The following is a 26,906-nucleotide window of genomic DNA, read 5'->3' on the forward strand; positions in this document are numbered from 1 at the left end:
CAGGCCAGCTCAGGAGAGAGTGCCAGAAATACTGTAAAAGGGACTCTCCCACTGTGCACGTGGGCAAAGCTAGACTAGGTCATCTCAAATGCCCTGTTATATTCATATATTGCATACAATGTATGCAAATTCAAGAGAAATAGCCATGGTACAGAGCAGGTGGATACTCCCCTCAACCCACTCCACATACATATATAGAAAACAAAATAACGTTAAGTCACACATCTTATGGACACTTAGCATATCAAAGTCATATTAACTGGGTATATGCCTTGTTGCTTTATATTTGCCTTCTAACTCTTAGTGCTGAATTTCCTTTTCCTAAAAAAGAGAGCAATTAAATTTAGTGTTACTGCACTGAAATGATTTCCATAATGCCATCATACGTCTTTCTGAGATACATTTTTTTCCAAAGAACCACGTATGAGAGGCTGGATTTGTAAATTCATTAATAGCTTTGTGTTAGTCTACTGATTTTCAGTTTAGAAATTGCTTTTAGAAATCAGATTTTAAGCAATTACATGAATATAATTCTTTATTGCAGTATATAGTATTATTATTTTGGTTTTGCTAAATACATGCTTATAGGTAGTTATTTCTATTACTTCATATATTATATATTTTATTATATTATTATACCTAGAAATCTTTGGAAATTATTTTACCTTTTTCCCCCTTTTATCTAATTGTATTACATTTGGAAAGGTAGGTAGCACTGAACCAGGAGGTAAGAGCAACCCAGGAGATGAACAAACCTCTTTTTGAGCTCTTTTAGTGCAGGGACAGAAATTTTTAAAAATTAAACACAATAACACTTCCCATGATAATTACAAGGAAAATGTTCTTAATGTGGAAATGTTTTATCTTCAATAATTTCATCCATGAAAAAGTGTCTCTTACCAACACATTTCCTCTGTTGCTCACTGAACTTGTAGCCCTCATAGCATATACACGTATACCTCACAGGCAGGTTAATGCAGTGTCCTGCTCCACAGATGTCAGGGTTCACAGTACATTCATTGATTTCTTAATAAATAAGAGAGAAAAGACATCAACAAAGATTTCACTGTCGCTTGCAAACCATTCCTGTGTATTTCCTGATTAGCTTATCGTCAGGTATTCAATTAGAAGACACAGGTCACTTCTCATTTATCTAAAGAAAATAAAAACACTCATTCAAAAAGATACAGGAACCCATATGTTTCCTGCAGCATTGTTTACAACATCCAAGATATGGAAGCAACCCAAGTGTCCAGTGATAGATGAGTAGATAAGGAGGATGTGGTATATATACACAGTGGACTATTACTCAGCCATAAACAAGAGTGAGATCTTGCTATTTGTGACAGTGTGGATGTACCTAGAGGGTATAATGCTAAGTATCTGAAATAAATCAGAGAAAGACAAATACCACATGATTTCACTTACATATGGAATCTAAAAAAAAATGAGCAAAGAAATAAAAAAAACAGAAACACACCTATAAATACACAGAACAAACTGATGGTTGCCAGAATGGGGGGAGGATGGGCAAATGGGTCAAGTGGAATGTGAGGTACAGGCTTTCCTTATGGAATGATGCGGCCACTGGGATGAAAGGCACAGCACAGGGCACCTAGTCCATGGTACTGGAATAGTGTTGTGTGGGGACAGATCGTAGCTACACTTGTGGTGAGCACAGCATAACAAACAGACCTGCCGAAAGACTAACCTATACACCTGAATCTAATGCAACATTGTGTCAACTTGAGTTCAATAAAAAAGGTATGGTGACTTCTAAAATCAAGTATAAATTCATTTGATTACTTCATAATTGCTCAGTTAGTCACACCCAAGATCATCAATAATTCCTAATGAAACAACTTCTAACATGAACTGGAGTGGGTAACAAGTCAGAGAAAGGCCACCTTGGGGGGCGCCTGGGTGGCTCAGTCGGTTAAGCGTCCGACTTCAGCTCAGGTCATTATCTCACAGTTCTCATGGGTTCGAGCCCTGTGTCGGGCTGTGTGCTGACAGCTCAGAGCCTGGAGCCTGCTTTAGATTCTGTGTCTCCCTCTCTCCCTGCCCTTCCCCCGCTTGCACTCTGTCTCTGTCTCCTTAAAAATATGTAAACATTAAATAATAATAATAAAAGAGGCCACCTTGGAAATTTTAAGACAATCAAATCTTTTCAACTTCTATGATGGCCCACAAGGAGTTTCTATCCATTCCAGTTCATTTGACATGATGGATTTTGAACCAACATGTGAGTTCTACTGATAAAATATATAAGTAACTTTTTATTCATTAGCAGGCCAAATTCAGTTTCTAACAACTATGTCCAACCTCCTCCAAAATCTGTCATTACTTCCCAAGAAAGATCTACCACTCCTAATCAAAGTAAAACTTCTGGGTGTAACTTACTCTTAATTTGCCAATTTCAACATCATTATATTTATAGTGATAAAGTCGAATCTTCTTCTCAATCTTCTCTGCTAAATTCCCCCTTGTGCTCCTACTGACTGGTACTTGAGACCTGCTTCTTCTATAAAGCCTGAGCAGACTGGCCTCATTCCATGTGGGTACACACTGTGGTAGAGACAGGGTCTCGGGAGTCTATGTTGGGTAAAGGCCATCAAAATGTGCTTACTTACCAAAAGGACATAAAATGGCCTTAATTACCTGAAGACTCAAAAGTGGCCTTCTGAAAGGAATTACATCCCTTATATGATCTATTTTCAGTGAACTTTGTAATAAGGTATCATGGCATTGTCAGGCAGGGACAGTCTAGTTGGTAGAAGCCCAGGCTTCTAGACACTGAAAACACAATCCGGCTACCCTTTCTAAGCTCTGTAACACAGGGGCAAGTTACTCAAGCATCCTAGCCCTCACTTTTCTGCAGGTGAAATAAATGGGAATAATCAGAGCATGAACTTGAGTACCAGGTTCAAAGAAGATAAATAACGCACATGGCCCAATGCCTGGCATATTATACGTGTTCAATAAAAGCCATTAAAGACCTAAAAGTGAGACCTGAAACCATAAAAATCATACAAGAGAGCACAAACAGTAATTGCTCTGACATTGGCCATAGCAACAGTTTTCTAGATATGTTCCCCGAGTCAAGGGAAATAAAAGCAAAAATAAACCATTGGGACCATGTCTTTCTACACAGCAAAGGAAACAATCAATAAAACTAAAAGACAACTAACTAACTGAATGGGAGAAAACATTTGTAAATTATATACCCTGATAAGGGGTTAGTATCCAAAATATATAAAGCTTTTATACACCTCAACACCAAAAACAACCCAAATGATCCAATTAAAAATAAGTAGATGACAGGAACAAACATTTCTTCAAAGACCTACAGATGACTGTTGGCCATGAAAAGATGCTCAGCCTCACTCACCATCAGGGAAATGCAAACCAGAACCACAATGAGATATCACCTCACACCTGTCAGAATGGCTAAAATCAACAACACAAGAAATGACAAGTGTTGGAGAGGGTGTTTTTGTTCCTCAAAAAGTTAAAAACAGAAATACAATATGATCTAATAATTCCATTATTGGGTATTTACCCAAAGAATATGAAAATACTAATTCAAAGGGATACATGCACCCCTATGTTTATTGCAGCATTATTTACAACAACCACACTATGGAGGCAGCCCAAGTGTCCATCAATAGATGAATGGATAAAGATGATTTGGTATTTATACAATGGCATATTATTCAGCTGTAAAAAAGAATGAAACCTTGCCATCTGCAATGGCATGGATGGATCTACAGGATATAATGCTAAGCGAAATAAATCAGTCAGAGAAAGACAAATACAGTATGATTTCACTAATATGTGGAACTGAGGAAACAAAACAAATGAACAAAGTGGGAAAAAAAGACAAACCAAGACATAGACTCTTAGCTATAGAGAACAAGTTGATGGTTACCAGAGGGGAGGTGGGTGGGGGCATGGGTGAAATAGATGGGGATTAAGGATACATTTGTCATGAGGAGCACTGAGTAATGTATAGAATTCATGAATCACTATATTGTATACCTAATGTAACACTGTACATTAATTATACCGATATTTAAAATTAAAAAATAATTTTGGGGCGCCTGGGTGGCTCAGTTGGTTCAGGGTCCAACTTCGGCTCAGGTCACGATCTCATGGTTTGTGAGTTTGAGCCCCACGTTGGGCTCTGTACTGTCAGTTCAGAGCCTGGAGCCCGCTTCGGATTCTGTGTCTCCCTCTCTCTCTTTGCTCCTCCCCCACTCATGCTCTGTCTCTCTCTGTCTCTCAAAAAATGAATAAACATTAAAAATAATTTTTAAAAAATTAAATTAAAAAATAATTTTACAAATAATCTTACAAGCAGGGTAAGCCACATCAACCGCCTTGTTGGAAGCATCTTTGGTTTGAGAAGAGAAACAGGTGTGCTACCATTACCAATAACCTACCATGCATTCTGCAGGAGGATATGACCATCAGAGCTTTAACAAACACTATGGAAATGACCTAAACGAGGGCTGCGGGCTGCGGCTGCGGTAGCTTTCCAAAACCCAAACCACATTCTTCATTTTTCATCAAGTGTTAGTCACTATGCTGTGACTTTGAGACAATTGGTGCAAATCATCTGGAAAGTCCCTGGACTTTACAAGGAAGCATATGAATACAGACCTGCGGTATCTACTCGGCACACATCGCATTTACAAACTACTTACACCTTTTGTGAGCCCACATGTGCTGATTAATTCACTATCAGAAAAATAGAGTGCTTTAGTCCGTATAATGTAAAATTATGAAAAAAATGAAGTAACCCAGAAGGCTAAAAACATTAGTAATTAACATGATGGCTTAAACTTAAGTGGCAGTATACAAAAAATGAATTATAAAACATATATAGCATAATTATATAATCACTGGCATGATAGGAAAATGTTTATTCATTAAAAGATATAATTGGTTACAAATATAGAATATAATCTAAATTATAAACTACACAAAAGACAAGAAAATAAATCTCAGGTTATGATTATGGGGATTGGTATTTTCTTTAGATTTTTCTGCATTTTTCAAAATTTCCACAATGAGCATTTGAATTACTTTTATAATCCGAAGTCTTCCTTAACAAAAATTATCCTTTCTTGGGGCACCTGGATGGCCCAGTCAGTTAAGCGACTGACTTCAGCTCAGGTCATGATCTCATGGTTCATGAATTTGAGCCCCGCATTGGGCTGTGTGCTGACAGCTCACAGCCTGGAGCCTGCTTCAGATTCTGTGTCTCCCTCTCTCTCTGCCCCTCCCCAACTCATGCGCTCTCTCTCTCTCTCTCTCAAAAATGAAAAACATTTAAAAAAATTTTTTTTAAATTATCCTTTCTATGCTGCAAAAATCTGAAAGGAAAAGGTCACCTTCTCCTGATTATAATCCTAGATACTCAGGTAAGATTTTTTTTTCTCTATGATAGGAATTCCTCAGAAGAACAGTGTGAAAATCACATCTCTAACCCTCTATTCCATACTGTAGGTAGATGCCTGCTCTGAAAATTACTGGTATTTACTCCTCTCGATTTTCTTTGTAATGACTAATCTTCCTTTAGAGTCTACTTTGCCATTTTCTTAAAATAAGAGACATATTGATCAGTTTGCAAAGAGAAAAGTTAGAAGATGAGTTAATATATTAGGGACAAGGATTCAGAACAAGTTCAAAGGCTATAAATCTGGGGTTTTCATATAATGCTTGAGCAGAACTCAGTGTCCCAAAGCCCACACACACCAATTCGTTTATAACCGAATATTTGTAACTTTTCAAGCACAGCTTTAGAATGTAATTTTTATAAGTGCGACCAAAAACCATCAAAAGTATGTGATGTTTAATTCAAATATGATACATTCCTATGCCACAGTGTGCCAACATATTTAAACTGTTTCTTCTGACAGCTCTAAAACAGGAGAAATACTTAAGAATTATACTCTTTAGTCTTAGGAAACGAAACCTTAGGAAATGGCCTTTCTTCCACTGTAGAATCTAAAATAGAGGCTCTGAGGATATTTATGAGGCATGTTTGAGAATCTTTAGCTGATTACCTCATAGATAAACTATACAGAGACACAGCTTGATAGTGTTGATCCCAGCTGGCAGGACACTAACATATATAAGAAAATGTTACTCTGACACCACTAGAGGGTACTAAGAGATACATCAAAGGAGTGGAGGGATATTTACTAAAATGTATTTGATTTCTACCCTGTTTGTCCCATTTTTTAATACAAGCAATGAATTAATGCAACTTTCATCAGTGCGGCCTCAGAGCTCCCTTCCGCCCATGTGCTAAGCAGGACTCCACCCTTACAAACAGAGAGTCAGAACACCTCCAAAACACCTTAGAACTTTTAACACAAGTCTCCTAACTACCTCTTCCCATGCTTTCCCCTCTTACGAGATTTTCATTCTCTAGCAAGTACTGTTACACCAAAAGTCCATCTTGAAAAAGAACTGGCAAGTTCTTCTAATTTTTCCATTTTTCTGAAGACAAAAGACAGGTCTTTTTATTTTTCCAAGAGGTCACTCACACTTAGATATGTGACCCTCTTCCCACAGAATGAAGCAGTTTCTGTTGAAACATACAGTTCTTTGAGCAGATTATGTCGACATAAGCATAAGAATTACGGCAAAGCCTCACACAGGCAGCACTAATTATTGGTCTCTGGGGTACTCTAGGCTAATGAAAAGGTCTTGCCTTCTTTAGCATGTTTGGCTTCCCAGAGAGATCATCAAGAGATTCTTCCCAGGGGACTCTTCCCTAACGCCCATCACATGCCCCCTGGCCCTCAGGACCACCTGATCCTTCTCTACTATAAATGCCTCTGAAACAACTTCACTTTCTCCAAGTCAAGAACCATATTCTGCTTCTTTCACTAGAATTCCATTTAGAATCTTGGAAAAAGAGCTATGACCAAAAAAGCCAAGGGAAAACCAAATACTCTATTTATCCCACCACCAAGGCCAACAGTGGATTTAGGAGTTTGGTATCTTTATTATGTTTTTTTAATTAAACGAAAAATAAAGTTTTTTTGGCAAAATATGAAAATGAGTATGTTGATCTTGCATGTTTTTCCTCATCATATGATTACTCAAGTAAGTAAATAAATAAATAAATAAATCTTGGAGATATTAAAGCATGATGATTTTACATGAAAAAAAAAGGAGTTCATTTTCCAACAGCATACATAGTTTATAGAAGCTGTAATGACACCAGTAATACGCTTTAGAGACAAACGTTTTTTTAAAGGGGTCAGTTCTGAGTTCTGGAAAAGATCTGATGAGCCAATAGTTTTTATAATGTTTGGGCCATGATAATTACAAAGGTCTCCACAAAGCAGTCATGGAAGTCAAAAGAATAATTTCTGGCTGGTATGCAAGGGCTACGGAGGAAGTTTGGGAAGAGTAGGAGGAAGGCATCAAATGTTAGCTCATGGAAAGGTTTACAAAAATGCCCTGGCTTCCTAACTGCCCCACAATGAGCATAAACTGTCCCACAACAATTGAAACAGATGTTTCCACTTTGTAAATATTTGCCAGAGGTTTGATTTTCTAACCTATCCTTGAGCTATTAAGACACTATGTTAAATCAAGAATTTATATGCTGAAATGTATAATTTATTTGGAAACAGTATACCAGTAATGTTGCAAGCCACCAAATCAGCTGTTAAGAGTGGAAAATATCACACTTATTTCTTGCAAGTATGTGGCTCACTTTATTACATGTCAAAGTGTGTCTGAAGAAATCTGAAAAGGTACTTCTAATTTCACAATCACAAATGTATCATCACTAAGCCATATGAAGCTGATTTTATTTATTTTAGACTCCTACGTATTATTCTATTCCTTTCTTCAACTTATGAGACAAACTAATAAATAGTGACAAACATGAGTTCCCTCCTCTGTGTTTTAGGAGAAAGAGCCATTGTATAATACTCCTGACAGAACTGATCAGATTGCTCCCTCAATCTATGTGTCTGGCTCTCACATAAAGCCAATGGGAACATCTATAGTTTGATTTAAATTAAAATTGATACAAAACAGTCTTCTTGTTCTAGTGTAGATTACAGATTACAGTGTAGCTCTAACGTTGCAAGCCATTTTAATTCAAATGCTCTAATATTCTCCCCATGGGCTGTTTCAGAAAGATTCTTCTACTATAGGAAGTAGGAACACCTACAAATGTTGCATAAAATTTTAACATCACTTTTTTCCTGGAAGGAAATATTCATGCTTCAAACATGTGATAGCAGATGTCGGGACTGTATCTCTGCCAAACTCAAATTAAGCTGTCTTCTAACAACTTCATAAAGCACAGCTACTTTCATTTTTTTTTAAACCAGCTCTGTAGTTCAGTTGAAGCTAAGTAACTTCAATTTGTTATTCCTCACACAGCTGCATTTAAATGACGAAACTACATTTATCTAGCCAGACTTAATTAACCTCTACAGAGCTAGTTTACAAGAAGTCTATCCATTGAAGTCAGCCATTGTTAAAAAGGCACAAAGCTGTATGTTCACATGGGAAAATACAAATATAGAAACACAGCATTTGGACCTAGTGAATTGTCACACTGCAATTTTCCTTTTTAATAATGAGATCAACAGTGAAAAGATCCTTGCTGACCAAGATGTGCCAAGGTGCAGTTTCTTATAGATGTGTTTAATAAAGTGAGCAGACACATAAATGACTTCAGAATAGAGAGTAACTGTTTTAGCCACGGCCATTAAAAAAAAAAAAAAAACACTATCACTTCATTTTATCATTCTAGAAGTGATTAGAAGAGCTGTTATTTCTCTACAACTTAACTAAGTATTAAGAGGAAAAGCAAAAAGGAGTTGGCGTCCAATAAGTGGACAAGGCTGTGGCTCCAGGTGCAGGTGCCTTGAACGACAGAAAATGCACCACAGACCCTGATGTGACTGCACATCTCTGTGAAGTGCATTTCATCCTCGGACACAAAGATGCTTTTTATTTTTTTTTTTTTTACTTTTTTTAAAAAAATATTTTAATGTCTATTTTTGAGATACAGAGAGAGAGAGAGAGAGAGAGAGAGAGAGAGAGAGAGAGAGAGAGGAAGAGAGAGAAAATGAACACGAGCAAGTCGCGAGAGGCAGAGAGACAGGCAGACAGAAGATCCGAAGAGGGCTCCACACTGATAGCAGGGCTTGAACTCATGAACAGCGAGATTGTGACCCGAACTGCAGTCAGACGCTTAACCTAAGGAGCCACGCAGGCGCCCCCAAAGGTGCTTTTTAAAAACACTTTCCAGTCTGATGTCTGAATTCAAATATCTAAGAGAACTCACATCCACATTTTTGAGAAAATGGACCAAAGTTTTTAATATAAAAATTATATATATTTTATATAATTTATATAATTGTACCATCGTTTTTAACATAAAACCCATATATATATAAGATTATAACTTGATGCTTTGATATATGCAGGCACTATGAAATGATCACTATAATTCATCTAATTAACACACCAAGTACAATTTTTACTTGCAAATTCATTCATGTCATGTTTCTGAGGAAGGATTATCTTAAGAGAGACTGCACACTCCTTCCTCTATTAGCTTCTCTTGTTATACCCTGCCAACCTCATCCTGACCTTACTCTGGCATGACGCATTTTAGCGATCTTTTACTGACTATATAAAAATATTTGTCCACTATAGAGTATATGGAAAATAGAAAATATTCTACAACACCCCAAACCTCTTGGATCCTACTATAAAAATAATCACTGCTAATATCTGGCATATTTTCTTCCAGTATGTTCTCAATATGTAAGTCTTTTTTATATAATTGGCAAAGTGCTCTTTCCTTCATTTTTCTATACTTCATTTTGTGTTTAACAGTATTGTGACCATTTTCTGCTAGATTTTAATAAAAATACTTCAAAAATACTGTATGTGATGGCAGCATAATGTTCCAATGTATAGATGTAACATAATTATCTATTTCCCTATAGTTAAATGTTTAGATTATTTCCACTTTTTCTCTATTATACCTGATGCTGTGGTAAGTATCTATTCATATAAATCATTGTCTCAGTCTTTGGGGACATTATTTCCTCACACTAGATATTTTAACATAAGATCACTGGGTCAAAAGTTCTGAACTTTTTTAAAATTCTTTTTTTTCTTAATTTTATTTAAATCCGAGCTAGTTAACATATAGTGCAGTAATCGTTTCAAGAACAGAAGTTAATGATTCATCACTTACATGTAACACCCAGTGCTCATCCCAATAAGTGCCCTCCTTAATGCCCATCCCCCATTTAACCCATTCCCCCTCACCCACCTCCCCACCAGCAACCCTGTTTGTTCTCTGTATTTAAGAGTCTCTTATACATTTTGCCAGTTTGTGCTTTCTAGAAGAGTTAAACCAGTTGACATTTCTTTCAGCCACGTGTTTTACCTCAATTTTTAAAAATATATATATTTTTAATTTTTAATGTTTATTTATTTTTGAGAGACAGAGTGTGAGCAGGGGAGGGGCAGAGAGACAGGGAGACCCAGAATCTGAAGCAGGCTCCATGCTCTGAGCTCTCAGCACAGAACCCGATGCGGGGCTCAAGCTCACAAACCGCGAGATCATGACCTGAGCCAAAGTCGGACGCTTAATCGACTGAGCCACCCAGGCACCCCTGACCTCAATTTTACTGTAGTAAAAATTAAATGCTATTTTGATAGTTATTTTAACTTGCATTTATTTGATTACTAGTTGACATTCCCTATTATATGTATCTTGGTAACTTTTTTTCTATAAATTATCTGATTATATTATTTCCCCACTTTTCTATTGTTTTTTATTGCTGATTTGTAAGAGCTCGCTTTACATTAAGGGTATTAACATATATGCTGTTGATCTGTTTCACATTATAAATTTTTATAATGTTTACTAGTGATTCAAGTTATTATAAAGAATTTTGAAAATACATAAAAATATACGGAAGAACAGATGATCCACGATCCCAGTAACTGGTGATGGTTGAGCACTTTGATGTGCTTTTTGTCTCTTTTTCTGTGTTTGTAAACATTTAAAAAATAAAGCCGGAATCATACTGTGTTCTGTATTTCTTATTATGCCACAGGCATCTCTTTATAACATTAAATATTCTTTTAAAACATTAATAGCCGGGGCACCCAGGTGGCTCAGTCGGTTGAGCGTTGGACTCTTAATTTTGGCTCAGGTCACGATCTGGTGGTTTGTGAGTTTGTGCCCCACATCGGGCTCTGCAATGACAGTGTGGACCTGCTCAGGATTCTCTCTCCCTCTCTCTCTGCCCCTCTCCCACTTTCCAAATAAATAAGCTGAAAAAAATAATAAAAAAAACATTAATAGCTATGGGATATTTCACTGTTTATGTGTACAATTTATTTAAAGATTCCTCCTTTTTAACAGTATATAGATTATTTCCAAATATTTGCTATGATGACTAACGCTGCCATGAGCAACTTCATACATTTGACATAATTTTGATACTCCATTTAAAAGGAGGCTCAGACCCACATCTCCTGCACAGGCTATGTAACATAAGGAACACCACACCTACCCGTTACTTGAGTAGGTGCAATCACTTGGCTGGCACTTGATGTAGAAGCCTCAGGAGCTACTTCCACAGGCACAGGAGGTGATGTTTTTTCAATCACCACTATATGAGGAAGGAGGGATGAAAAAATTAAAGCCTGTTAGGTGCACCAAGATCCTATTTCAAAACGCAAGCATAATTTAGTCTCATAACATACCACAGTAGTGCTTGGATAATTAAGAACTGATATCGATCCCTAAAGCTCATGGTATTAATACATAGCCCCGCTTTCAACATGTAGCAAGAACATATGAGAACAATTCAAAAGCCAAGAAAAATGACCCATCAAACGATGACCCTCAATAACGTACCACATATAAGCCTACTCTTGGCCACAGAAAATACTGGAAAAACTTATCTTCCTCTTACCATTATAAAACTTACAAGCCCATCCTCACACTAATATTATGAGTATATTAACATACTTAAGTATATGTATCACACTGCACATCATTTATGAGTTCTAATGATTTATTAAAGTTTAAAATCAAAGACAAAAGAATTCTTATCTCACTTTTTTATCCCAAGTACTCTTACAAATTGCACAGATCAACAGAAGTTACCTGGAAACTGTGGATGCAGGTGAATCGTTGAGATGCCAGGAGAGAGCTGGGGTTGACCAGGCTCAAGTTTGGTTTTCTCTTGATCCAATGAAGGTATTTCCTGGGTGGATGTATTAAAAAGAAAAAAAAAAGAAAGAAAAGAACTAAAAATAAGAATTATTTTTATTTTTCACATATTACTATCTTTATTTAGTTCTACTCTTAGAAAGGCAACAAATATCACAGGACATTGGACAAAAAGTGTGCAATTGTGTGAAAAAAATACATGTATGAACTGTAGCTATGCCCGCTACTCTAGCAAGTCTTTGGTTTCCCCAGCAATGCTGACCCATCCATACATCCTCACCCACTTCCCAGGGCCCAAAGCAAAAGGTCCCCTCAGGCATCTTACATGCCTTGGCTCGGGGAACCACATCTGGTCTCACACAAGCCACAATAAACCTCAACAGACAACTAAACCGTTATCTCACTGACATGTGGCTCTGCCTTGGGAAGATGGCCAGCCACGCTTTGCAGATTGCATAATGGGTACAGCACTCGTGTCATTAACCCGCAGCTAGTAACTCTGCATCTCCAGCTCTCAGCATAGTGATAGGCGGGCAGAGCATCCGAAAAACAGGGACCTGGAGGAGCACCTGGGACTTCCATATGCGGCCTGTTGCCCACTGCTGTCCTCCGGACCGGAGGTGAAGAAACAGACTGACGCCTGTGGCTCAGCTTCCAGTTACAGCTGCTCGGGCTACTGCAGACAGACCCATCAGGCCAGTAGGGACAGCGGTGCGGGGTCGGTGGGCCCACACCTTCACTTCCTTATAAGTATTCATCAGGTGACTTGGTCACAGCTGCCCTGTGCATCCCCTCCCTCGCTCCCTCCCTCTGCCATCTTCCAGAAAGCTCACTCCCCTAGTCTGTTTCCCTTTTAACAGCTCTCTTAACTTCAGTTATCTCCTCTGCTTTTTACAACCTAGATATCCTGCCTGAGTAGCTCATCAAAGATCTTATTTTGTTGGCATGAGTGTTTATCTAACTCCGTTTAGATATCCCACCAGTACCTCAAATCCATCCCCTCCAAAACCATTCAGGCTCTCAATCCAAGGTGTCTATTTCTATGCTATGTCACAGCCATTAAACCATCCAGGTTTAAAGTCACTTTGCAATCCTCGCTGTCTGTCTCATTCCTCCTTCCAAGCCCTGCCCATCTGCACTGCCTATTATATTTGTTCATCTCTCCATACCCACTGTGCCCACTGCTGCGGTCCAGACTCTTTCATCATGCTTACTGTAGTAATCTAATTGGTCCCTTAAGCTCCCTGTCTCCCTGTCTCAGATAATCTTGGGGCAATTCATCTTCTAGAAATAACAAACACTGAACTACCTTTTCCCACATTTTCTCTTCTGCTTAAGAATACAGACTAATTTTATATTACCTATTAAACGTGACCTCAATCAGTCTCCATAGTTCCCCATTCCCTGCAGCTCATGGCCTATGCCAATAAGAAGCAGACCACAGTCAGCTGTTTATGCACTCCTGCAACTTGCAGACAGAATTTCCCCCAGTGGCACAGGGCAGCAGACTTTCTAAGCAATGCCAGTTCTCCCCTTGACAAGGAGAGTCTGAGAGAGGAGAGCAAGGTAATCCACCACGGATTACAACTACGGTTTGGATTCCAAGCTTTCCAAAGCAGCCCCAAGTTCTCTTCCTAACATGCCTCTCAGGCTCCCCTAACTGACCTCCTGCTGTCCCCTCCACTGCACCTTTGTGCATATCATTTCCCACCCCTGGGTGACCCCGCTTTCTCTTCATCAATCTTCAACATCATGGGACCTCTGCAAGAAGCCAAGACCACAAAGACTAGGACTGCATGTTTCCTACTGGCGCGTCTCCAAAAAAATTACAGTGTACGTATACAAGAAAACATTGAGGCCCTCTTTAAGACCCTTCAGGAGAGTTACCATACACTCAATTATCAACAGCACAGAAAACAGCGATTATTCAATAAGATGAGGTTATCAGGGAGCTGGCTCCTCTGCTCACGCAGCGAATGATTCCTTCCGCGTATCTACCAGAACTGAATTCAAAATCAACAACATGCAAATGACTGTACACTGACCTTTAGAGACCCTATCCGGGAGTTGCAAATGTGCGTATCAAATATGCCTATGTGTTGTCCCTCTTCTCGGGTCAATATAACAACATTCTTCTTTCTTGGGTGCTATCACTCCAAAATCCTACTTCCTCCTTGTCTGGATTCTTTCAGCACTTATGTTAGAGCATTTAAAGTTATTCTGTCCCATGTTTATAACCTAAAGGTTTTTAAAATTATTTATAATAATTTATATATGTGTTCACGCTCTCTAAATTCTAACACTGCATTCTTGTCAACTGAGTGATATAAAAATGTATGAACATTTAATAACGATCGAATTTTCATGTTATTAAAGAATCACAGCTAGACTCAGATGGGGAACAATATTATATAGATAGGACTTCGATCCAGCAATTATTTTTTTAGTTCATTTATTTATTTTGAGAGAGAGAGAGAGAGAGAGTAGGGGAGGGACAGAGAGATAGGGAGGAAGAGAGATAGAATTCCAAGCACGATCCACAGTGTCAGTGGCGAGTCTGATGTGGGACTTGAAGTCACGAACCATGGGATTGTGACCTGAGCTGAAGTCAGACGCTTAACTGACTGAGCCACCCAGGCGCCAACCCCCCACATGCACCCCGCAGCAAATTTCCATATTTTCTATTAATAAATCTCACACTTAATAGTCCCATTTTATGCCAAAAAAAAAAAAAAAACCCAGCAAGCTGACTAAATATTTCCCTGAAATTTCTAGGAACCAATATTCTAATATTGGATTGAAATTTCTAAGAACCAATACTCTAGTATTGGATTGGATTATTACCTAACAAGGGTAAGTTCTGTTCTTATTCTAATTTAATCAAACATGCATGTTAAATTTTAGTTGAATTAAGAAGTACTTCACTTAGCATATATGTGCTCTGAGAATACACACTTGCATAAACATGTCAGAACACTTTCTTTCCATCCATAGTCCAGGCCATGAATTGATCTGAATTCTGTGTAATCTTCTGATTCCATTAGTCGTGCCTTCTTCTCTTACTAGAATTTAAGTTCCATGAGAACAAGGAGTTTTGTCTGATTTGTTCTCTATTGTTTTCCTAACACTCAGGATAGTGCCAGTTATATAATCGGTGTTCAATAAATATTTCATGAATGAATGCTAGATTTCCTCAAACCAGATAATGAATAATGGACATGTTACTACATTTAAGTCTAAAAAGAATCCATACATATTCTAAAAGAAAATCATTTTGATGGTAAAAAAGACTTGCAAACAATGAATAAATTACCTTCTCAGGGGGTGCAGTTGCCACTAAAACCAGAAAAGAAAGAAGGACATTAGTACAATTTAAGTCAATCCACCACATTAACAGTTATATTTTTAAAAAGCAATAGAAGTCCACTATCACCCCAAAAGGATTAAAAATCAAACTCAATAAAATACAGAATTATGGTCATTGTGGAGAATTTTACACACAACCAACAGAAAAACTATCCATGTTATATCATTCCTTAACTACAGTTCAGGTAGATGCGATGAAATTCTTTCCAACTCCCTCATTAACTGAAAAAGTTAAAGGAAACAACACTTTCTGGCACATTATTTTATGCCTAATCTGACTCTTATGGAATATCCCATATCAAAAAACAAAACAAAACAAAACAAACATTTTCATTAATTGGCCACATACTTATCCTTAATGTAATAATGTTTAAAATACTTTCTGATGTTTATGTTAAAAAAGAAAGCCACTTATTTCAATAAGAGATCTAAGAATGGGTACTGTCCTCCTAATCTTTATTGAAGAGAATTTCCAGTAAGATAAGCTAACTAAATTAGGAGGAAAGAAATCACAGGCCAATTAAATCTAATTAGAGATTAACATTAATATGTTGAACAAATTCCATATTAAACAATCATGACATTGTTGTGAGGTAGTAGTTGTGTCTTTGTATTTAGAAAACTTACGTTCCATTAATCAGTCCTTAGTATTACCCCTCAAGCCTGTGATCAATGATTACTGGGGTTTTTCCTCACTGATCAGTGTCTCCATAAACATAAGTGTACAATTTCGGTAGATGCTTAACTCCCCAAAGCAATCAGGGTACCTGATAGCTTATCGCTGCTGCTTTATTCTTGTGGTTGGAAAAGTCAACTAACTGTCCATCCTGCCTAACCCACCAAGAAAGTCATGAGGCAGCATCTGGGACCAGAGGCCATTTCCTCCTGCCTGTGCAAAGGATGAGTAGTTGCAAACATGTGGCCAGGAGACCCCAACTATGTAGAAGCAAATGGGTCAATACTGTCAAATCTAGGTGAGGTCCTACCTGCTCTACCTAGCCAAAGAAGTACAACAGAGTGAAAGAGTGAAATGAAACAGACCTAGAACACAGAAAGACTCAGAGCCCTGAAGAAAGCTCTCTCTAGAACCTAGGTACCTTCTCTCCTCACAAAATCCATTCCTAAATTCTGACCTAATAAACTGTGAAAAGCCAACAGAAGCTTCATTAGAGACAATGTACATGTCATACAAATCTAAAATTTTTATTCCTTCTATCTGGGGTAAGAATTTTTATAATACAGATACTCAAGGTATTGAACATGCTGGCTTTTATAAAGAGATACAATCAAAGTTAATTGTCTCTAGACTCCTCCTAAAATATAAAGCCTTACCTGCCTTCTTGGAAAACTGTGCTCGTTGGCCCTGTTATATACTTGTCACATGACATCTGACAAGCCATGTCCTTCCCCTCTATAGGTCTCAGTTTTCTCAGAAGGCCAATGGAAGGACTGTACGAGGCAATTTCCAAGATCCTTTCAATGCACTTTCCTGTCTTCCTTCACTTGCCTCCCATTATCCCTGATTGCCTGCTGCCCTCTATTTCCTGGAAGCTCAGTCAATGCTTTAACTTCTTTACATCTGTGGATTCCACTTTGCAAAGTAAATAAATATTTATTAAATGGCCTTCTAGACAAAGAAATGAATTATGACTATTCCCTCAAAGATCTAAATTACCCTTCAGGAATAAACACCAAGAAAAAGTGGCCCCAGCAGGTCCTGAGATCACCCTGGAAAATTGTTACCTGCTATGAACATATTACCCTATGGCCGTGGTCCTCAGTCACAGGTCATTTTGGCCTGCAGGGACGTTTGGCTGGACTGGACAGTTTCTGGCTCTAACAACCGGAGGGGAGGGTGCTAGTAGTGTATCTAAAAGTTAGAGGCCAAGGAGTTTACTCACTGAAAATTATCCTGAAGTACCAATAGTACTGAGGTTAAAAACCCTGTTCGAGAAGAGTGTTAACAGGGAAACCAAACAAACACAAGACAGATGGTTGGGTCCATGATCTATTTCCACTCTCACCTTCTGGCTCCGCCACTCCTGGCCCGTGTTCCCGGGAGAAGGTCAGGGCCTCCACTGGCTCTTCCTTGGCTGGGAGAGGTGGAGGATGAGTACTTTTAGCAACAGGTTGAGTGTTCTTTGGCTTGACAAATACAGGTCCTTTACCTACATGGTGATGGATTGGCCTGCGTCTATGAACGCCAGAAACCGTATAACCCATTCCACCAGGACAGATTTCCTTAAAAGCAGCTAGATTTGGGATGGGAAAATATTCCTTTTAAAAATCTAAAAGTGCAAACTTATACAGAGGAAAATATCATGATGAGTATTTTTTAAATAAACCATCATTAATATAGTTACATTCAAAAACTTCAAAAACAGATGCATAATGCTTGAATTTGTTAAACTTGCATATTTACAGAAAAAACCCAACCCTTTGTTTTACTCAGTATTTCTCCATCTGTTAATTCCTTATCAGTTATATATATATATATATATATATATATATATATATATATATATATGGTATATACAGCATATAGGAAGCATATATTTATATATATTATATAGATCAGCGACTAATTAGGAGATATCATGTATGCATATTATATATGTAATTTTCTGTATCATATATCACATATATATGTGATATATCAGGAGATTTTTATGTATCAAAGATTTTAATATATTATATATATATATATATATAGCATGGAGTGTGTGTGTAAGATCGGCAAAAACCAGGCTTTCTTCTTTTCCTCCTGCTTTGGTGTAATTTCATTAGTTACTAACAAGGAACTCAGTAATGTCTAAGCTAGACGATTAGCAAGAAGGTTAAAAAAGAAAAATATATCACTAGTCAGGGAAATGAGGTGCTGGAATCTTTCATAATTTGTTTCCAAATTACAGACTCAGCCAGAATGGAGCATATCAGCTGATACGGTGAGGTTGGTTAAGAAGGACTGAAAAGGGGAAGTGGTTTTGAACAGTGAGTCTCAGGATAGTGAGAAGGAATCCAGCAAAGTTAAAACACACTAAAGAGATGATGGACAGAAGTCAAGAACAACAGAACATGCCAAGTCAGAAAATGGAGTTATTTTCAAAAAAAGAGACGAGTGGGCAACAGCCTGACTTTGACCACCTGGCTTAATTATCCAGAGGACAAGGCGATGTTCTGTGCTCTGGGACTGCTATCCTTGCCAGGAAAGTGGTCTTGTCTACTCAGAAAAGAAAAAAAAGGAAAAAAAAAAAAAAAAAGGTAGACTGGGCACATAGGATTTGCTAACCTCCACTGCATCACCTCCAGGAATAAGTAAAAGAGAAAGACGGGGGTGGCGAGGCAGTGTGTGGCCTGAGGAGGAAAATCCACCTAATCCCTTTGGTGTTGGTGTTGGAGGCAAGTTACCAAACCCAGACACTAAGGAGCTTATGGTCAACTTTTATATTTCTACTTTTCAAATTGAAAGTAAAGTCAGTCATTTCTCACTTCTACTAAACAAGAGATCTCCTATTGAATGTTCTGGACCTAAAATTAGTTCTCAATAAAAAGGAAACTCTAAAATACTCCTTGAAGTCTGCTAAAACATTGTTTTTCTAAGGATCACACATTAAATGGCAGAACTTCATTCTTAAATTTAACTATGAAATACAATTCTTACTTGAAAGAACAGATGTTTCCAGAAGAAGACATGTTTTCTGATCAAATATTTTCAGTATTAATGAACTAAATGTTGTGAAAATCACCAAATTAACCAAAAATTGGTTAAGTACAAAAAGTTTGTCTGTAATGCTATTTTCAAATTTAGTTGCTGGATGTTATGGAAGAGTCTCCCTGTGTTCTATTCACCATCTTGATTTACGCTTCATATAAGAGTCACAAAGCTATTAAAACCGAACTTGAAGAGAAATGGGTCTATAAATTACAAAGACAGTTTATTTCATGGATTATTATTTTATAATAATCAGTAGTTCAAATCCCAAAGGGAGAATACTAGGCTATTTTGTGGGTGTCTAAAATTATACAGGCTATCAAAATATGATCAACATTATACTATCCTCTGCCTTACCAATTCTTTACGATCCTAATCACCGACAAAGGTGGACCATGAGATTTAAATTTATATTTAAACACTGTCTGCTGCTGTGTAAGCAACAGCTTTGAGACACAGTCCTGTGAGAGTTTCTCCACTTCCCCAGGTGGGAAGCATCTTGCCAAATAAGCACTTGACTAGACTTTTTTTATGGTCACCATGTGCCAATGAACTAGGTGCCACTTCTCCCTTGATAATACCATGCCCGGATTTGCAGGGTGTGTTTCTTTCTCTTCCATTTAATCCTACTTGATCTTGCTTGAGAAGGTGAGGATTCCTTGGCATAAGCAAGACACTGAGAGAAATATACTTACTCTTTCAGGATATTGGGCAAATATGTACCGAACTAAAGTATAAAGAATTAATCAATTTCTATTAATATTCTGACTCAAATTCCTAGGTGCACTGGCAGGATCTGCCCTTGAGTTATTAATCCTCAGAGCACAAATTCAATCATGGTTATAATTCCCTCCATTTCCAACTGGAGAAACTGACAAGGACATGTTCAATAAATGAGCAAGTGAGTCTCGTACAAGGTCTCGTTTCCATGCACGTGACATGCGGTCAGGCATTACGACAGTGCATGGCCCAGCAGGGCCTCTGGTCTCTTTGTACTTTTGAACGGCAGACTTTGGGTCCGAGAAGATGAGAATAGAAAGTAATGGCTTTTCTTAACGTTCAAAAGGAAGTCTAATGTTACAAAGAAACAGGAAAATCACTTTGCATGTCATTTTTTCCCACTGATTCAACCTTCTATGGTCATGGTTTGTACAAAACTGATAAAAACCCATCGTATTATTAAAAAGTAAATTAAAAGTCAGAAACTAAAAATAAAGCAAGTTGCCAAAGTCCTCCTGTGTCCTTGCGTGGCTGGGAAGGAATATGAGCGTACAGATGGACATGACTTACCTGTGCCTGGAAGGGGACATTTCTCACAGTGTGGGCCCCAGGCTTTGCCCACACTACAACAGCAGAGCTGCTTGGTGAGGTGAACAGACAGAGGGTGCATACACTGCCTTCCGGAACTGACAAGTCGGTAACAGGGCCCTTTCTCTTCAGAGATCACAGGGGTATCCGCTGAAGCAGAGAGATAAGGCCTGATGTCACCCAAGAAACGACAAAGACTAGATTGACTTTTCTTGACACAGTAAATGGAACCTTAAGTTCTGGATTAGAAACCATATTTCAGAATAAATTTGTGTAGATTTAGGGCATCACCTTTCCTGATTTAGAGTCAGCTTACCAAACAAGTTTTAGAATCAGGGCCCCAAGTGTCCCTCTTCCTATCTGGTCCCTTTTTCCAATTTAGCCAGCATTAGATCAGGTATGTGTGCATGAAGTAAAAAGAAACCACTTTGGCCAAAATCAGCTGCCCAACTAAATCTAAGTAACTATTATCAAAATCACTTGTTTTCCCGTATTTAGCCATAACAGAGGTAGTTCTAGGACAGAATCTGGCAAACAGCCAGGCATTGTGAAAATCAGGAACTGAACACAGCTGATGCTGAAAAAGACAGCTGTTGCCCTTCTCGCTTTGAGGGCAGGGAGAGCTTGTGAGGCCTCATCAGGTGTCACTGTAAGCCAGTCAACAGCATATGAGAGTCAGGGAGCAGCTTCTGACCTGCCATTCTGCACAAGACAGCACACCAGAGAAGGCAACGATGGGTGCAGTCCCTTAGAAAACACTGCGAAAGCACACCGGCCCATAATCATCCAATACCTGAATCCTATTCCTGAATCTTCTACCCTCAGTTTATTGGTCAAACTGCATTAACCCAAATCCAACAGCTAGACACTCAAGTGAGCACAGAAGGCAAAGATGAGGATAAGATACAATCTTGCCTTTGAGAAGTTCATTTTCTAATGTAAATGTGGATGGAGTATGTTCTTCAGAGTCAGCTCCAAGCCAAGTCAATGGGCTGAACAGACCAAGCTTGATTGTCCTCCCTTTGATCCCTCCCTCATCCCAACCGAAGTTCTTCTCTACTGTATCCCTGTCCAGATGAGGTTTTTCCCATGTACCTTTCCTTTAACTAACTCCTCTAGCACCTGGAGCTTCCAGATCACCTTCCTCTCCTGCTCAGATCTCAATTTTAAATCATTCCAAAAGGACTGACATCTCTGTTAAGATGCTGTATGAAACAACCTGATCAAATTAAGGTACTACAGCACAGTGAAAAGAGTAAAGGTTTTTAGAGCCAGACAGACCTGGATTCTCATGGCATCTCTTGCCAGGAATACAACCTATAGAAGTTACTGGGGTTGTGATGGTTAATCGGATCTTTTGGCTCAGCTAGGCCACAGCAGGCAGGTATTCGGTCAAAACACAGGTCTGAAAGTTGCTGGGAAGGTATGTTTTACATGAGACTAACAGTTATGTCGGTAGACTTTGAGTAAAACAGATTATCTCCAGAATGTGGTTGGCCTCATCCTAACAGGTGAAGGTCTTAAGAGGAAAAAGACTGAACTCTCCAGACGAAGGAATTTTGCCAGCAACTATCTTCAGAATCAAGCTATAACACTAACTCTTCCCTTGGTCTCCAGTCTACCAGGCTACCCTGAAGATTTTGGACTTGCTGGTCTCCAAAATCATGTGAAAAAATTCCTCTGAAATCGCTCTCTTTATACACACACATGCATACACACACACACACACACACACACACACACACACAGCCCTATTGGTTCTGTTTCTCTGGAAAGAATCCTAATCCACTGGTGAGCTTCAATAACCCTCACTTATAGATGATAGGCTCAGTGTGAAGATTAGAAATATCATATGCTAATAAACCTTTAGTACAGAGTAGACACAAGGCACATGTCAGCCACTCTTTTGAAAATAAAAGTAGGTATCTCCATTCTCTCAAGGGCATTTGTACATTGCTTAGTGGTAGAATATGAACAAAGTAAAGATACTTAAAAATAGCAATACTGGAGAATTGGAATATGGGAACAGGTGACTGAGGGGAGCAGAGGAGACCTTCCTGAAGCTTCAGAACTTAACACAGTAATTTAGTCTAGTAAGGCCAGTTTTGTCCAGGTTACTTAAAAAGTGCTAAGAGGGAGAACTATGAGTCTTTTCCTCTCCCTTCTCCTACTTACTTTCTGGAGTCTGTGCAAGACTGATAAAAGATCACAGAGCAAAATAAAAGGCAATTTAAATATGGTTATCATCCCCAATAGGATAATAAATCCCTAGAATGACTGAACATCACCAATGTATCGTGTGTGTGTGTGTATGTATACACCTATAGGTCATAGTTCTAGTATAATCAGTTCCTAAGAGATTCTACTAAAAAAATTCCTCTCCAAATTATTTCAAAGTTACAACACATGTTTTCAGAGAAACAGTGTCAGGCCGTCTCACAGGAGCCTAGTTTACACATGGTAGGGCTTACTTATAATACGAATTGCGTTAATGTTAGTTCTAGATCCTGGGAACAAGGGCCATTCAGAACACAGCAGAGTTTCCTCAAATCCATGACGCTGGCTAATGGTGACATGGACTCCCTTCCACTTACTTCTCCACACTCACTTCTTTGTATCCACCTCACCCGCACCTCTGGGGTAGTTAATACCAGATTAGGTGCTATCCTTGTTACCCTCAAAGTGTCTCCCCTAAAGTCTCCAAGGACTTTACTTTTTTTAATGTTTATTTGTTTTTCTTTTTAATATGAAATTTTATTGTCAAATTGGTTTCCATACAACACCCAGTGCGCATCCCAACAGGTGCCCTCCTCAATGCCCATCACCCACTTTCCCCTCCCTCCCACCCTCCATCAACCCTCAGTTTAGTCTCAGTTTTTTAAGTCTCTTATGGTTTGCCTCCTTCCCTCTCTGTAACTTTTTTCCCCCTTCCCCCCTCCCGTGGTCTTCTGTTAAGTTTCTCAGGATCCACATAAGAGTGAAAACATATGGTATCTTTCTCTGTATGACTTATTTCACTTAGCATAACACTCTCCAGTTCCATCCACATTGCGACAAAAGACCATATTTCATTCTTTCTCATTGCCAAGTAGTATTCTATTGTGTATATAAACCACAATTTCTTTATCCATTTGTCAGTTGATGGACATTTAGGCTCTTTCCATAATTTGGCTATTGTTGAAAGTGCGGCTATAAACATTGGGGTACAAGTGCCCCTATGCATCAGCACTCCTGTATCCCTTGGGTAAATTCCTAGCAGTGCTATTGCTGGGTCCAGAGTAGAGGTATTTTTAATTTTTTGAGAACCTCCACACTGTTTTCCAGAGAGGCTGCACCAGTTTGCATTCCCACCAACAGTGCAAGAGGGTTCCAGTTTCTCCACATCCTCTCCACCATCTATAGTCTCCTAATTTGTTCTTTTTAGCCACTCTAACTGGCATGAGGTGACATCTCAGGCTGGTTTTGATATGTATTTCCTGATGAGGAGTGACACTGAGCAACTTTTCATGTGCCTGTTGGCCATCTGGATGTCTTTTTTAGACAAGTTTATTTTCAGAGAGAGTGGGGGAGGCGAGGCAGTGGGAGAGAGAGAATCCCAAGCAGGCTCCACTATCAGCATGGAGACTGATGTGGGACTTGATCTCACAACCATGAGATCATGACCTGAGCTGAAATCAAAAGTGAGATGCTTAACCGACTAAGCCCCCCAGGTGTCCCCCAGGGACTCTACTCTGAAGGAACCTACTACTATGCCTGTCCGCCAAATTAAAGTAAAACTCCACATCAACAATTTAGTTTTTTAGAGATTATTAGGTGTGCATGACTATGAATTGTAAGACATTGTTAAGCAAAGTGAGTTGATAGTTGTTGAGGTCTCTTGCACTACACACACACACACACACACACACACACACACACACACACACACCACACAAACTTTAGGCATTTTATCATCTGGAGTATAAAGACAGAAGTCCAGTGAACTAATTCTTTCTAAACATTTCACACCAAAAATCATCTATAGACTTTTGTCCTCCCATCAGACAGCTTCCAAAGCATTTCAAGTGCGGGTTGTTAGGGAAGTAAGAGAAATCACTGGCTTATGGTCATCGCAGCAATTGTCAGTGAGCATGGGTGTGCAGACCATGTTCTAACTAGACATTCTGGCTCATCCCAACTACATATAAGAATAAGAAACTAATGAAAAAAAATTATTCCTTCAGAGCTGGAAGAAAACCAAGAAATGGCCCAGCTTCCATACATCAATTTTACTGAGGCTCCCATGATTCAAGTTTTCTTTGATCTTCAACTATATGGACCAAAAAGTGTTCATTTATGCCTCAGATTTCTAACAGAGTATGCCTTTTCAAACCACTATTTTAACACCTAGATTACCTATCATTCTTTTATCATTTCCAATCTCTCATATGGCAATTCCACTTATTTTGTTAGATCGCTAGCATTTTCACATTCTAGTCTACATGACAGCATTAATCCATAGACAGTGTGCTCTGAATTACAAAGCTGAGTCCCTTTCATTACAGATTGGAAGACTAATCATAAAGGAGAATTCATTACATACTACATTTATTTTAATATATGGTACACGTGATCATATATTCGAGTCATAAAGTTTTAGGCTACACTAAAATAAATCGGTAATGCCCAAAGATTTCTAAAGAATAAGTGGAAACGGGTATAGGAACGGGTACGGAGTAGCAGTAACAAACATGCCGACAGGTTCCAAAATGCAGACACGCTCCACAGTGGTTTTTGCAGGTTATATTTTTCCAAGATGGGTTGCTAAGATAAAGGTGGAAAAACTCAGGTACTCCAAATAGATGGAAACCCTTCAGGCGTGTAAAACCTACTGGAAATGCCACATCAATCAGTCAGAAGATGTATCTTTTTTTTCTTAGCTAGAGATCTAGAAATCTTCAAAAGTAATATACACATACAGCCCCATACCTTAGTCACCAACCATCACCAAACAGCCAGTGCTGATGGTGAAAGTCACACAACACACTATGACAGAAAGATGGTATGGTTCTCTCACTTGGATTCCCCAGTGGCATACCAAGCAACTTAATTACAGGGCTATACGATAAATTCTGATCCTACTTTCAAAGACATGCTTCCACAGATGAATGGTAAGTATCCTAAAGCAGATATAAACTGATCTGCCACTTAGAGGAAGCTGAAAAATATAACAGACTCGGAAAGATGGCATGTATATTGGTTGTCCCCCTCTCCCCCAACACCCCTGATATCCTCATTCGTCTCTTGGATGAAATTTCACGTTAGAGTTTCATCCTGTTAAAGCTTAAAACCCTACAGAGGACGAGGGCTGAGAGGCAGGTAAAGTGTCATGAGGAGTCTGAGAGATGAATTTGCTGAAATAGGAACCACTGGGCACCCTTGTGGGAAAATGTGCTATTAAATTCTGGGAGAACCAAAATAAAAGAAACCATGATTCCAGAGACAGGGCAGAGTTACAGCATCTATTCTACAGTGTGGCAAGTGAGACTAAATAACAGCTCTCCTTAAATAAAGGACTTGCTCCTGTCAATTCAGACTGGTTTCTTCTGCCTGATTAGAGGCTCGGCTTGTGGAGTAAGATCCAGTTTCCAATTTGGGCTCTACCACTTAAAGGTTGTGTGACTTTTCTCAAGATCCTTAACCCCTCCGAGCCTCCATTTCTTTATTTCTAAAATAGAATAGCGACACAAACCTCACGGACGTCTGGTAAGTATTTTATCTATCATAGTATTATAATCCGTATCAAGTGTTCATCACAGTGCCTGGCACTTATTAAGTGCACAATAAAGATGCTGACATTACTGCTCTGGTTTTTGGTTTTTGTTGTTACTGTTATCATGTGGGGGCAAACACTTTGCACAGACATGTTTGTCTAACCCCCAGGACACAGTGGTACGAGATCACTAAGTGAGGGAAGGGAGAGACCTGAGCTAGGACGGCCACAGAAGAGATGGAAAGAAAAGACAGGGGCACCTGGGTGGCTCAGTTGAAGTGTCCGACTCTTGTTTTTGGCTCAGGTCATGATCTCACAGATCACAGGGTTGAGCCCTACATTGGGCTCTGTAATGACAGCACGGAGCCTGTATAAGAATTTTCTTTTTCCCTTTCTCTCTGTCCCTTCCCTGCGTGCTCTCTCTCTCCCTTACCCTCTCTCTCTCAAAATAAATAAATAAACTTAAAAAAAGAAAAGACAGATTACAAAGATTAACAACTTTCTTGGAG

At 38.7% G+C, this 26,906-nt stretch overlaps 1 protein-coding gene across 9 annotated transcripts in view; it reads right to left on the reverse strand.

Moving 5' to 3' along the window:
- Positions 1 to 26,906, reverse strand: part of LTBP1 (latent transforming growth factor beta binding protein 1) — a 402,670-nt gene that overhangs the window by 113,156 nt on the left and 262,608 nt on the right. For 6 of the 9 annotated variants that reach the window (XM_023251973.2, XM_023251970.2, XM_023251968.2 and 3 more), the window contains 6 exons: positions 20,628 to 20,795; positions 17,650 to 17,877; positions 15,573 to 15,595; positions 12,194 to 12,293; positions 11,595 to 11,693; positions 901 to 1,026 (listed from right to left, as the gene is read on the reverse strand). In XM_023251973.2, the coding sequence (XP_023107741.2) occupies positions 901 to 1,026; positions 11,595 to 11,693; positions 12,194 to 12,293; positions 15,573 to 15,595; positions 17,650 to 17,877; positions 20,628 to 20,795 (744 nt within the window). The remainder of the gene's footprint in view (positions 1 to 900; positions 1,027 to 11,594; positions 11,694 to 12,193; positions 12,294 to 15,572; positions 15,596 to 17,649; positions 17,878 to 20,627; positions 20,796 to 26,906) is intronic. The other 3 variants (XM_023251971.2, XM_006930376.5, XM_006930374.5) reach the window with 1 other exon arrangement.

The sequence above is a fragment of the Felis catus genome, chromosome A3 (assembly GCF_018350175.1).
Source record: "Felis catus isolate Fca126 chromosome A3, F.catus_Fca126_mat1.0, whole genome shotgun sequence".
Taxonomy (NCBI): Eukaryota; Metazoa; Chordata; class Mammalia; order Carnivora; family Felidae; genus Felis; species Felis catus.